This window comes from Moschus berezovskii, chromosome 7 (assembly GCF_049115385.1).
Source record: "Moschus berezovskii isolate FMDL1 chromosome 7, NW_MosBer_1.0, whole genome shotgun sequence".
NCBI classification, from domain to species: Eukaryota; Metazoa; Chordata; class Mammalia; order Artiodactyla; family Moschidae; genus Moschus; species Moschus berezovskii.
Window position 1 is genome coordinate 112,882,341 of NC_142466.1, and position 12,157 is coordinate 112,894,497.

Here is a 12,157-nt window from a genome sequence, read left to right on the forward strand (position 1 = left end):
AACTGTGGTGCTGGAGAAGACTCTTGAGAGTCCCTTGGACTGCAAGGAGATCCAACCAGCCCATTCTAAAGGAGATCAATCCTGAGTGTTCATTGGAAGGACTGATGCTAAAGCTGAAATTCCAATACTTTGGCCACCTCATGTGACGAGTTGACTCATTGGAAAAGACTCTGATGCTGGGAGGGATTGGGGGCAGGAGGAGAAGGGGATGACAGAGAATGAGATGGTTGGATGGCATCACCGACTCGATGGACATGAGTTTGAGTGAACTCCGGGAGTTGGTGATGGACAGGGAGGCCTGGCGTGCTGTGATTCATGGGGTTGCAAAGAGTCGGACACGACTGAGCGACTGAACTGAATTGAACTGAACTGAAGTGACTTAGCACAGGCACACAGGGAGTTATGCTCAATGTAATAACCTATATCAGAATATAATCTGAAAAGATAACGGGATCATTGTGCCGTATGCATGAAAAAAGTACCAGTATTGTATATATTACGTATAAGGACCTGTATCAAGTTTTGGTAAATGTGAAATGAAATGGAAATTCTGAGCACAAGGCTTGGAGTCTAACGTGTGCTTCATAGAGGGTTTTGTGTCGAGGAGGCGAGGGAACCCGTGATGGAGCTGTTCGTGGTCCTGTGATGATGATGCTGTTGATGGCAATGGTGGTAGTGGGGGTGCCGTGGTGACGATGGTGGCGCTGGTGTTATGGATGATGGGGTGGTGGTATTGGTGGTGTGACGGTCACTGCAGCCGAGAAGAGACAGTCTCTTCTTCCTGTGCAGCAGGCAGAAAAGAGAGCTGCCTTACAAAGCCTGGTCTGAAAGGGCTCCGACTGGGCTGGCGGTCTCACTGGCATCAAGACGAGCAAGGCTGGCCTCTGTGGGGGCCCGTCTGGGATCTCCCGGCACACGGCGTAAACAGCCTAGTCTTTTCTTCAGCTCCTGCTGCCGCTCCCCTTTCCCAGTCCTCCTGGCAGACAGAGGGGCCCTGTAGGGAGACAGGTGGGGCGTGCAGCCCTGAGGAATAGTGGAAAATCCAGAAGACTTGGAAACATAAATAGGCTCATGCAGATAGTATAAAAGTCCTTTTTCTGAACTCACGTCAGGTAAACCTCAACTGACAGAAACTTGTACAACCACACCGAGACACTCCCACGGATGGATTAAATTAGGTCTCAAATAAACAGGGGGTGGGGACGGGCATCGAATCCCTTGCGGATCCTGACCCTGCTGTTTTCTACTACTTGAGTTCAATTCAGTCGCTCAGTCGTGTCCAACTCTTTGCGCTTATTTTTTTTCTTTTTGAATGTTGAACCATAGCCTAAATGCTCCTCCAAAATCCCTGAATATTGGCCGGGCACAACGCTCAGACCCAGGGATGGAAGTCTGGTTAAAACTTGCTGGATGATGAAAGCAGGTGGTCCCCTCCACTTCTGGCCCCCAGGGTTAGGAAGCAGAAGAGTGAGAAAGTAGCTGAACTGGAAGGAAGGGACTAGACTCCTCAGATTCCTTCATAGGATCCACATGCATTTGTTTGCTGTGCTCCATCCTGAACCTTGGGGGTGGGGATGGCGGCGGGCAGAGATATCTAAAACCAGGGCCTGTCCTCTTACCCACATCTGTTAGTCTTGAATTAACCATTTCCACATTCTTTATCTTAATGCATCTTCACGGGCCTGTGACATTTTCAGGACCCATTTTGCAGATTTGGGAAAACTCGACCTCAGTGGAGATTTAAAGTCAGAAGAGCAGCCATGTCTGTCATGCCTCAGTGTTCAATCTTTCCCACACATCACCTTGTGTTTTAGGAGAAGGCAGACAGTGTCAACAGAGGCAGGAGAAGCTAAAGAGTAGATTTCACATTGTGAGACTGTAGTTGGCAGATCCTAAGTCAAGTTGTTTGTCCAAAATCTGTAATTAATTCAGTGTACACTAAACTTGTCCTCTAAGCTAGACACTCTGCTGGGCTTTGCAGATGCTTTTCTGCTGCTCCGGAAGAAAAAGTGAAAGTATTAGTTGCTCAGCCATGTCCAACTCTTTGCAACCACATGGACTGTAGCCCACCAGACTCCTTCATGAAATTCTTCAGAGAATACTGGAGTGGGTAGCCATTTGGAGTGGGTAGCCATTCTCTTCTCCATGGGATCTTCCCAACCCCAGGATCAAACCTGGGTCTCCCACATTGAAGACAGATTCTTTACTGTCTGAGCCACGAGAGGAGCCCAGGAAGACAAGTAAAGAAAACAAGTGTCCCTTGGTAAAATCATCTCTATTTTGAGATGGATCCATTCATATATAACATAAATATTGACTGATCGCCCTCCATTTACTAAGCACCATTCTAGGCACAGAAGACCCAGGGTGAACCAGAGAAATGGGACAGAGAAGCATGGCACCCAGTCCAACCTCAGCCATATCCTGGAGTCATGTGATTCCATGCTCACCAGGAAACCTAATCACAGCTTTGCTCCCATATAGGTCTGCCCTTGGGGAGAGAATGGGCTGGTCACATGGATTTTCCACAGTCTGACCCTGGTGACTGTTCATTTCTTAATTAAAATTAATCAACTGGCACTCTGCTGAGCCCTGACCATGGAGACTTCAATGGCTGCTCCCTGACATAAAGTTACCTGTCATGACCAAGCTAAGCATTTGCCTCCAGGTTATTTTAATTAAAAAAAAAAAAATCATTGTAGGACCTCTCTGGCATCCCGTGGTTAAGACTCTGTGCTTCCAATACAGGAGGCATAAATTTGATCGATATTCGGAAAGCTAAGATCCCAGATGCTGCATAGCATGGCTAAAAGATTAAAAATAGATAAATAGATAAACAAATCATTGTAATCTGGCATGAAAAGTAGGGCATCTATAGCAGAAGAGGAAAGGGAGCTTTTGGGATTCCTACCTTAGCCCCAGTCCTGATGCTGTTTTATTTTCCTAGTTTTGTTTCTCTTTCTTTTTTCACTGCCTTAAAAAACTACTGTGTTGGATTTTATGTTATGAGCCACCTTAAATCATTCCTAAAAAATATGCTTAGTTTCATATGTTGGTTTCTTCACTTAACAGCTGTGGAGCTTGGGGAATTTCTTCTCCTTATGACACAAGATTAATGCCCACCCCCACCCCCTGCATGCTGGTGAGAAATAAATAAGAAAACGAATAAAGTAAATAGTACCATAAATGCACTCAATACATTTTAGTTGTCATTATAATAATAGTTTTATTAAGGGTGGCTATAAGTAAATGTATATGCATATACCTTAAGTTCTGCCTGAGGGGATTTGGAAAATCATCACAAAGGAAGGTAGTCTGTTTTTTTTTTTTAGTTATAAATGTATATGCTATTTATTTATTTATTTTATTGGAAGAGAAGGAGGCGACAGAGAATGAGATGGTCTGATGGCATTACCGAATCACTGGACTTGATTTTGAGCAAAGTCCAAGAAATAATGAAGGATGGCGAAGCCTGGCATGCTGTAGTCCATGGGGTTGCGAAGACTCAGACACGACCTAGCCACTGAGCAACAACATAGTTCATTTACGATGTGTTAGTCTCAGATGTACAGCAAAGTGAATCAGTTACACACACATCCACTTCCCAGGTGGCGCTAATGGTAAAGAACCCTCCTGCCAGTGGAAGAGACATAAGAGATGCAGGTTCTGTCCCTGAGTCGGGAAGATCCCCTGGAGGAGGGCATGGCAACCCCCTCCAGTATTCTTGATTGGAGAATTCCATGGACAGAGGAGCCTGGTGGGCTACAGTCCAGGGGGTCACAAAGAATTGGCCACGACTAAAGTGACTTAGCACACGCAGCACTCTTCTTTAGATACGTTCCCCACACAGGCCATTACAGAGTATCAAGGAAAGTAGTCTGCACAGAAACGTGAAAGAAACTAAAGATTCTCCAGGTGACAAGATGAGGAAGGGCCTTCCGTGAAGGGGAGCAGCGGGGCCAAAGTCACAGAGATGGGATCGTGGTGATGTTAGTTCATTGCTAAGTCACATCCGACTCTTGCGACCCCAAATGGTGAGCTGGCTTGTATGGCGGCAGCAGGTGGAAGCAGAAAGGGTTTTCTGCCTGTCCGGGGTTCCAAAACCAAAGGTGCATTCATGCATCCTCCAGCCCACCGCTCTCAAACTGTAGTGTGTATTAGAATCATCTGGGAAAGCTTGTTTTTAAAACACAAGAGTCCCAAGTCCTGGCTTCAGGGATTCAGACGCCCTAGACCCAAGGCAGTGCTGAAGAGGTTTCCATTTCAGCGTGCTCCCATGCGATCATGATTCGGGTGGTCCTCAGCGCCGACTTTGGGCAGCCCTGTGCCTTGCCTTGCTCCACCTTCCTGCTGCAGCCACGCACTTGGACATGCATGTGCTCACAAGTGTGCAAGCGCACGTGTGCGCACACACACATGGACACACGCACTCTACCTTCCTCCTTCCTCCCGTCTTATCCCCGACTCTGTCCACGGGGCAAACATCAGCCAGGAATTTCCTGAAGTGCCTTTCCGATCATGTCCCCGTCCTGCAGGTCTGCTTCTCCTCCTCTCGTATTCCTGCCAGAGAAATACAGAATCACGACCCCTACCGTGATCACAAACATTATTTTAATCTTGTGGCTCTGGTTCAGGCAGGTACCTGGGCAAATTCTCCATGTAAATGCCAGGGTGAGGTCAGGATTCAGAAGATCCAAGAAGGGAACAGGGGCGTTGAATGCGTTTTCAGTGAAGAGATGGCTCCCTCGCAGCCGCAAACCCATCTGACCTCTTTCTCCCTCTCTCTGCAGAGAGTTGTCTGCACGGCTGGTCTCAAGTGGTATCCACACCCTGCTCTGATTCACTGTGTCAAAGGTTGTGAGGTGAGTTCCTCAGAATGGTCCCCACTATGGTTATCACTCTTATTGTTAATCATGGTAACATTTTCTATGCCTGCTAAGTACTTTAAATACCCCTTTAACAGACTTCTTGGATAGGAATCAGCAATCCTTTTTTACAGCTCATGAAACTGATGCACAGAGAGGGCAACAAACACATTCAGACACACACTGGATGGCTAGCAGAGTCAGGATTCCAGACCAGGTGTTTCTCAATATAATATTGCCTCTGAAAGGGAGACTGGGAGGGAGAGAGTCCATATTGATTTGGCAGCTATAATACGCCAGACGTTTTACCAGTGTCGACTCATTTAACTTTTCAGAACCACATGAGGCAGGTTTCTTTTTTTTAATTTCTACTTTTTCTGACACCATTAGCTGCCGATCACTTCCTTCTGCGCCACGCCTTTGTCATTCATGTGTTCATCAGCTCCAGAGGAGACAGGGACACTTTATCCCAACTGCTTAGAGCTGGAGGCAGAACAGCTCCTCTGACCCTTCAGGTCTCTGACCCTTCAGAGAAGCCATTCCCTGGAACTTGGCATTTTGGAGCTCTGTCCCTGGGTATCAGCGATAAGCTTGGGGAGGAGCAGTGCCAGGGTACTTGGCCTGTCACCTGTGTTCTCAAGGGGGTGCTGTCCTTGCAGGTCAGAGACATTCTGTGCACCTCTGTGCCCACCTGGGTCTTTTCAGCTGGCATCAAAAGGAAGCCCCAGATCCCATCCAGGTAGATGCCCACATCTCTGTGGTCCCCTCTCAGGAAAAGCCAGGTGGAAGGGACTAGACTGCTCTAGAGAACTTTCTATTTGATGGAATTCTTAAAATGTCACAACCAGAATGCTCTTCTAAATGATGGGGTGACTAAGGCCGAGTTAGCAGCCAAGTCTAATGTTTGATGGAATGCCAAACTGGAGCGGCTCTTAATGTGATCTAGCCTCCTCGTTTGTTGGGTAGACTGGAAGAGGGCTACAGGGGGGTGGGGCCATCTGAGGTTACATAGCATGACAGACATGGAGCTAAAGCATGAACCCCAGTCTCCTGACTTCCAGGCCTGTGAATTTTCTCCTCCACTGGTCACTCCTGCGCACAGACCACCCCCTGACCTGTCAGTGTCTCAGGATAGTGCCTGGGTCATATTTCTTTCTGTGTATGGGTTAGGGACCTCCTGTGGCATCTTCTTAGGGCACAGGACCCTGTAGTTTTTAAGGACTCCCCTTCTCCCAAGATTCAGCAGTATTGGCAAAACCGAAGCCAAGGACCCGAGACAGTTGCATCCTGCCATCTCTCTGGATCAGTCCAGCATTTCAGAAAGAGGAAGCTTGGGTTACCTGGGCATGCCTTCTGCTGAGTCGGCAGTCTGGGCAACCAGGATGACAGCAGAATTCGATCCCTCCTTTGACTCAGCACTAAGGCCTTGGAGACCCTCACCTGCCTGGCTCTGAGCTCTGCCAAGTGATGCTTATCACCTTTGCCCTTGCAGGTGCCCCCTTGTCTCTTTGCCTTCTAATAGTTTTTCTTTTATCTGGGCTGAAAAGTATGCTTAGAGAAGACACAAATGCTGGGTCCAGGGAGGAGCTATCATCCAGGAATATCTACAGTAGCCAAGATTGATAAATGGTTTGGGAACCTTGAGCCCCCTACCCTCTGCCCCAAGCTGTGTCTAAATTAGTAATTTAATTGCTTGTCTATCGAGGCTTCACTGGGGGCCTATTCTGTGCCCATTACTGGTCTAGGTTCCAAGAGTGCAATGGTTTTAGTCACGTGAGAACAGTAAGTACGTTATCTTGACTCATCTAGATATCTTCTTACCTTTCATCCATCCGTCCGTCCACCCTTTTACTGATCATTTTACAAGATAAACACTTAAGGAAAATATATTTGATAAAGGTTTGCTCAAATTGTCAGCATTTTGCTAGGAAATCTAAGATATAGAAATGGATGACATACATTCCCTGTCCGTAAGAAACTCACAGTATAGTAAAAGAGATAAAGAAGAATTCTAAACTGATACACCAAGAGCTATCAGCCAAGCAGGTACAGGAAGCTACAGAAGCACACGGAACCCCAGGGGTTACAGGGAAGGCATTTTGGAAGGGTGATGCTTGAGCTCTATTGTGAAGGATGGATTGTTTTCCGGAACACACTGTTAGTAGAAGTAGCAGCGTGAGAAACACCAGAAAGAGAAGAAACCTCTACAGAGCTTCTCACACGTGATTCTGTCTCTACAGAAAGTCTCCCTTCTCCACCCCCTGATTAACTCCTACTCATCTTATGATCTCAGCTGTAACACTCATTTCATGGAGTTCTCTGATTAGGTCAGATCTTCCTGCTCTTAATTCTAACAGCATCATGTACCTTTCCTCCCAAGCTCTTATCAGAGTTAAAATCGGCAATTAGACAAGCGAGCCTTTGAACAAAGTCTGCCTCCTCCCTGCAATGGCAGGCCTACAGGAGGAGGGGCTCTATTGGGATGGCCAAAAAGTTCACTCAGGTTAGTCTGTAACCTTGTAAGGAAAATCCGAACAATGTTTGGCCAACCCAGTACATCGACTCATTATTACATCCCCCTTTTTTAAATCACAGTGTGTGACACATAGTCGGTGTTCAACAGATAGGGTTGGAGAGAAGATGAATGGATAGATGGGTGAGTGGGTGGATGGATGGATACAGCAGCAGGAAAGGGAACATAGAAGAGAGTAGCTGGTATTGACACTGGAGATACTTTTCAGTAGCCTGAAAAGAAACACTTTTTTAATTTTATTTTTCCTCCTCCTCTTCTTCTCCAGCTACTCCGTTACCAAGCTAGTTCTTTTTATTTTACGAAAAGGACATTTGGTTTCTGTGATTAGTCCTTATATATGATATGGGAAAGAACATAGAGAAGAGAGCCCCCAGACAGATCTCCCAAGGCTCAGAAAAGAGCAAAGGGCTTATCCTTTGTGGTTTGTGCCTCTCTGCTCTAATACGAATGTGGTTAATGTATCTGTTATGGCAGTCACAGGGCAGAGTCCCACCTGAGTTCACAGCCTTGCGTATGTGCACACGCAGTTGAGCACAGCTCTCTCTGCTCTTGGCTTTGTCTTGCTAAGATCTTTTTTAGACCCTAATAGGGTGGTGATGAAATAGAATCAGGCTTCAAGAGTTGGTGGCATAAAGACTCTGTGAATCTGGAGCATATATGCAAGAGACAAGGATGCCACACAGGCTGGACTCCATGTAAATTTGGTTCTCCCCAAAGCAATCCTACAAGAAATCAGGATGGGAGGGAGAGACCACTGGATCACAGAGGTTGTGCTGGGATACAGGGGTCTTAGCCAGCTGTTGACATCTTCTTTCTCATCAACAAGTCACTGAGCATCAGAGACTCCCAACCCAAACTTTAATCAGAGAAGTTCCACTTTCATTTCCTTTCTGTATTAAAGGGTTACACAATATTACCTCTGATGGGGGAAGGGGTATGTTCATCGCTTTGAGAAAACAGTGGTCTAATCCTGCCTCTTTATTTTACCACTGGGAGCCCTGAGGCCCAGAGACAATAAGCCACTTACTCAAAGTGAGCAAGTAGCCAACCAGGTTAGACAGTATGGTAAGTGTTCAGGCGGGAAATGCAACTGCTGGGAGTGGCAGAGACCCCTGCCTCTGCCCTAAGCTGACTGTGGCTTCAGATCAGTAATAACTCCATCATCTTTTCCTCATCTTTCAAGCGTCACAGAGTTGGAGAAACACAGGGAAGAAAAGAGAGAAGTCGGCATATTCTAGGTATAACCTAGAGGGGTAAAGAAAAATGAGATGTCAGCTTAGATTGAAATCTCTACTCTGCCTCTGCCAGTTTGCTTGTGGCCAAGTCCCTTTCTTGCTCTGAGCCTCAAGGTCTTAACGTGTAAAGTGGGAAGAGCAAAGCCTGCCTCACGTGTTTTTTTGAGAACAAGAGGAAAACAGACATGGAAGGTGTGTGACGTCCATGCTCTGATGTTAGAGGAGAAAGTGCCCGCAGTCACACACCAACCGTTGTGCCAAATTCCTATGAATTCTTATGCTCAGTCTCTATAGTTCTTTGTTAGTTTACATGCAGCTTCCCAGTGTATTTGCATATATTTTTATTGTAAATTATGGTTGTAAATATCTACTACCAGGAAGGTAGGGGGAGGGGTCAGATTTTCTTATTTCTCCAAGTGAAAGGAGCCCTGTGCTTCAGGAGGGCGTAGCGGTCTGTCCCGTGCTTTTGCACACCCAGCATATAAGTGTGTCTCCTGGCATAGCTGTAGTGGAGTGGGGGAAAATCTTGACTAGTTAAGAGTCTTTAAAAATGGCAGACGTGATGATTTGTCCAAAAGGATGTAGGGATTTGAAGCCAGGTAGGCTGACTCAGAGGTTTGTGAGAAGGAGAGAGACAGCTGAATATTTACAGAAGCCAGTCGCCGCTCACTCCAGGATGCTAATCAGGCCTCCCTTCTTCCTGCTTGTCTCCTCACGTACAGCCCTTCATGGGAGACAATTACTGTGATGCCATCAATAACCGAGCCTTCTGCAACTATGACGGTGGAGACTGCTGCGCTTCTACGGTGAAGACCAAAAAGGTAGGTAGGCCAGTGCGCCCCCAGCTGCAGCCACCCCTGCAGGGGTCTCCAACTTACTGGCCCAGGCTCACCCCTGGCTGCTGGGCAACCCATTGTCCTGGCTGTGTCAGCATTCCCCAGAAGTTTCACTGTGTTCTACTGCATTGTATTTTCATTCTTTTACTCAGTGGTGTTGGGGGTTTAGGCGCTAAGTCATGTCTGACTCTTGCGACCCCATGCACTGTAGCCCCTCCAGGCTCCTCTGCCCATGGGATTCTCCAGGCAAGAATACTGGAGTGGGTTGCCATGCCCTTCTCCATTTTACTCAGTAGTTGAGTTCATATCATGTGCTGAGCCCTGAACTAGGTGTGGAGGTTCATGGATGATCTTTGTAGATGAGGTCCCTTAACCTCAAAGCTTAGAGTCAGGTATGGAAGCTGGCAAGAGTGATGCTTTTTAAAGGAAAAGACAGAGTTCCCTGAGGGTCCAGGCAAAGGGTTGGAGAAGACTCTGTGGAGGGATCATCATCAATGCACACAATTGAGGGATGAGAAGGGGCAGGGAGGTGGCCAGGAGAAATGTCTGGGGCAGGAGGCTGGCATGTGAAATCGTAGGGAGCACACACGTTTAGGGAGTACGGCTAAAGTCTAGGGGAAGACGGAGGATGAGACGTTCCTGACAAGGTAAGTCATGATCTTTAAGCATTTAATAATCTCCTTCATTGTTCACACCTGGAAAATCACCGGGTGTGGTATTGGTCACCATTTTCTTCCTTAGCATATTAGGATGCAGCGGGAGTGATTCAGGTATTTATAGTGAAACTGGAGCATCCAGTTGAGATGTGGTGGCACCCTCCCACAGAGGGGTGGCCACCTCCACCTTCTTCCTGGTGAGAGCTGGAACCACCGTTTGGGGCCTGAGCCAAGAGTTGGGAGACAGGTCACCAACCTGGCCCAGTAGGCGTTAAAAAGTATTCCTGTGATGAATGAGTTCATCAGAAAGTGTTTCTGTTTTCATGCTCATCTATATTCTAAGCTGAAAAATCATTTGACCTTCTCTCTCATTTTAAAGAGGGGAAACTGTTCTTGAGAGAGGAGGGGGCACAGACTCTTGGTCATTTCGGCTACAGAGCCCTCTGTGATGATGTGGTCCAGACTTTGCATTTCCTTAATGGGGGTTCTGAGACCCATCAAGGAGGGATGATTTGTACAAGGAAGAATAGTGAGTGATAGAGCAAGGTTCCTGGTTCTGTCCTCATCCCTTTGTATTGCAGTGCCCTTAAGACAAATTGTTCCTTCAAGAAAGATGCTCTGATTCTAAATGAAGGGGTAAACATGGCAAAACCCAAGAAACACTCAAATTGGAGACCTGTTACTGCGTCTCTCGGTTGGTGCCAGGCTTATCTGATTGCGTTTGCTCTGCTGTATATTGTTAGTATCCTCAGTATATGGTTGTGATGTACAAAAATTTATGAAACTATTTATCTCCAACTTTTGATTTTAACTTTTCGGTTATTTCATCTTCTCACAATGATAATGATGCTAATGAACATTTTTGCATAGAAATAGCCTATAACTGTAATTATTCATTTACAGCTGATTCTTGGAATTGACTTGAGTGGGATGTAAGATGTGAGCGTTTGTTCATATTTTCATCTTATTGGCTTGTATTTGGTTTTCAGAGTTTTGTCAGTTTCAGGTGTACAGTAAAGTGATTCAGTTACACATATAGTCCTTCTTTTTTAAGATTCTTTTCTCATATAGATGATCACAGAATACTGCATGGAGTTCCCTCTGCTATACAGTACAGCCTTCTTGGTTATCTGTCTTACATAGGTTAGCATGTGTGTGTTTATCCCAAGCTCTTGATTGATGCCTCCCCTGCCATGTTTCCCTTCTGGTGACGTAAGTTTGTTTTTGATATCTGTAAATCTGTTCCTGTTCTATGAATAAGTTCATTGGTATATTTTTAACAACTATATTCCACATGTGAGTGACACCATATTTGTCTTTCTCGGGATGGCTTACTGCACTTCTTATGGCAGTCTCTAGGTCCGTCCATGTTGCTGCAAATGGCATCGTTTCATTCTTCTTTGGGCTGAGTCATAGTCCATTGTAAATATGTGCCACATCTTCTGCATCCCTTCTTCTGTCAGTGGACAGTTAGATGGCTTCCGTGTCTTGGCTATCATAAATAATGCTACAGTGAACAGTGGGGTGGATGATTACTATATTCATTTTGACAGCATTGATTCTTCCAATCCAGTAACATAGGATAATCTCCCACCTGCGTCATATCCGATTTCTTTCATTGGTGTCTTATAATTTTCAGAGTAGATGTCTTTTGTCTCCTTAGGTATATTTATTCGTAGGTATTTTGTTATTTTTGGTGTGATGGTAATTGGGATTGTTTCCTTAATATCTCTTTCTGATCTTTTGTTGTTAATGTATAGGAGTGCGAGAGATGCCTGTGCAGTTGTATCCTGCAACTTTACCACAGTGATTGATTAGCTCTTGTATTTTTCTGGTGACATCTTTAGGATTTTCTATGTATATTATCAGGTCATCTGTACACAGTGAGAGTGTCACATCTTCTTTTCCAGTTTGGATTATTTTTATTTCTTTTCTCTGATTGCCATGGCTAGGACTTCCAAAACTATATTGAATGAAAGTGGTGACAGTAGATTTCCTTGCCTTGTTCCTATCTTAGAGGAGATGCTTTTGG

At 45.8% G+C, this 12,157-nt stretch overlaps 1 protein-coding gene across 1 annotated transcript in view; it reads left to right on the forward strand.

The window, feature by feature from the left end:
* Window positions 1–12,157, forward strand: part of PAPPA (pappalysin 1) — a 271,571-nt gene that overhangs the window by 236,994 nt on the left and 22,420 nt on the right. Inside the window, exons 20-21 of the mRNA XM_055427748.2 lie at window positions 4,791–4,862; window positions 9,356–9,454. Coding sequence (XP_055283723.1) covers window positions 4,791–4,862; window positions 9,356–9,454 — 171 coding nt within the window. The remainder of the gene's footprint in view (window positions 1–4,790; window positions 4,863–9,355; window positions 9,455–12,157) is intronic.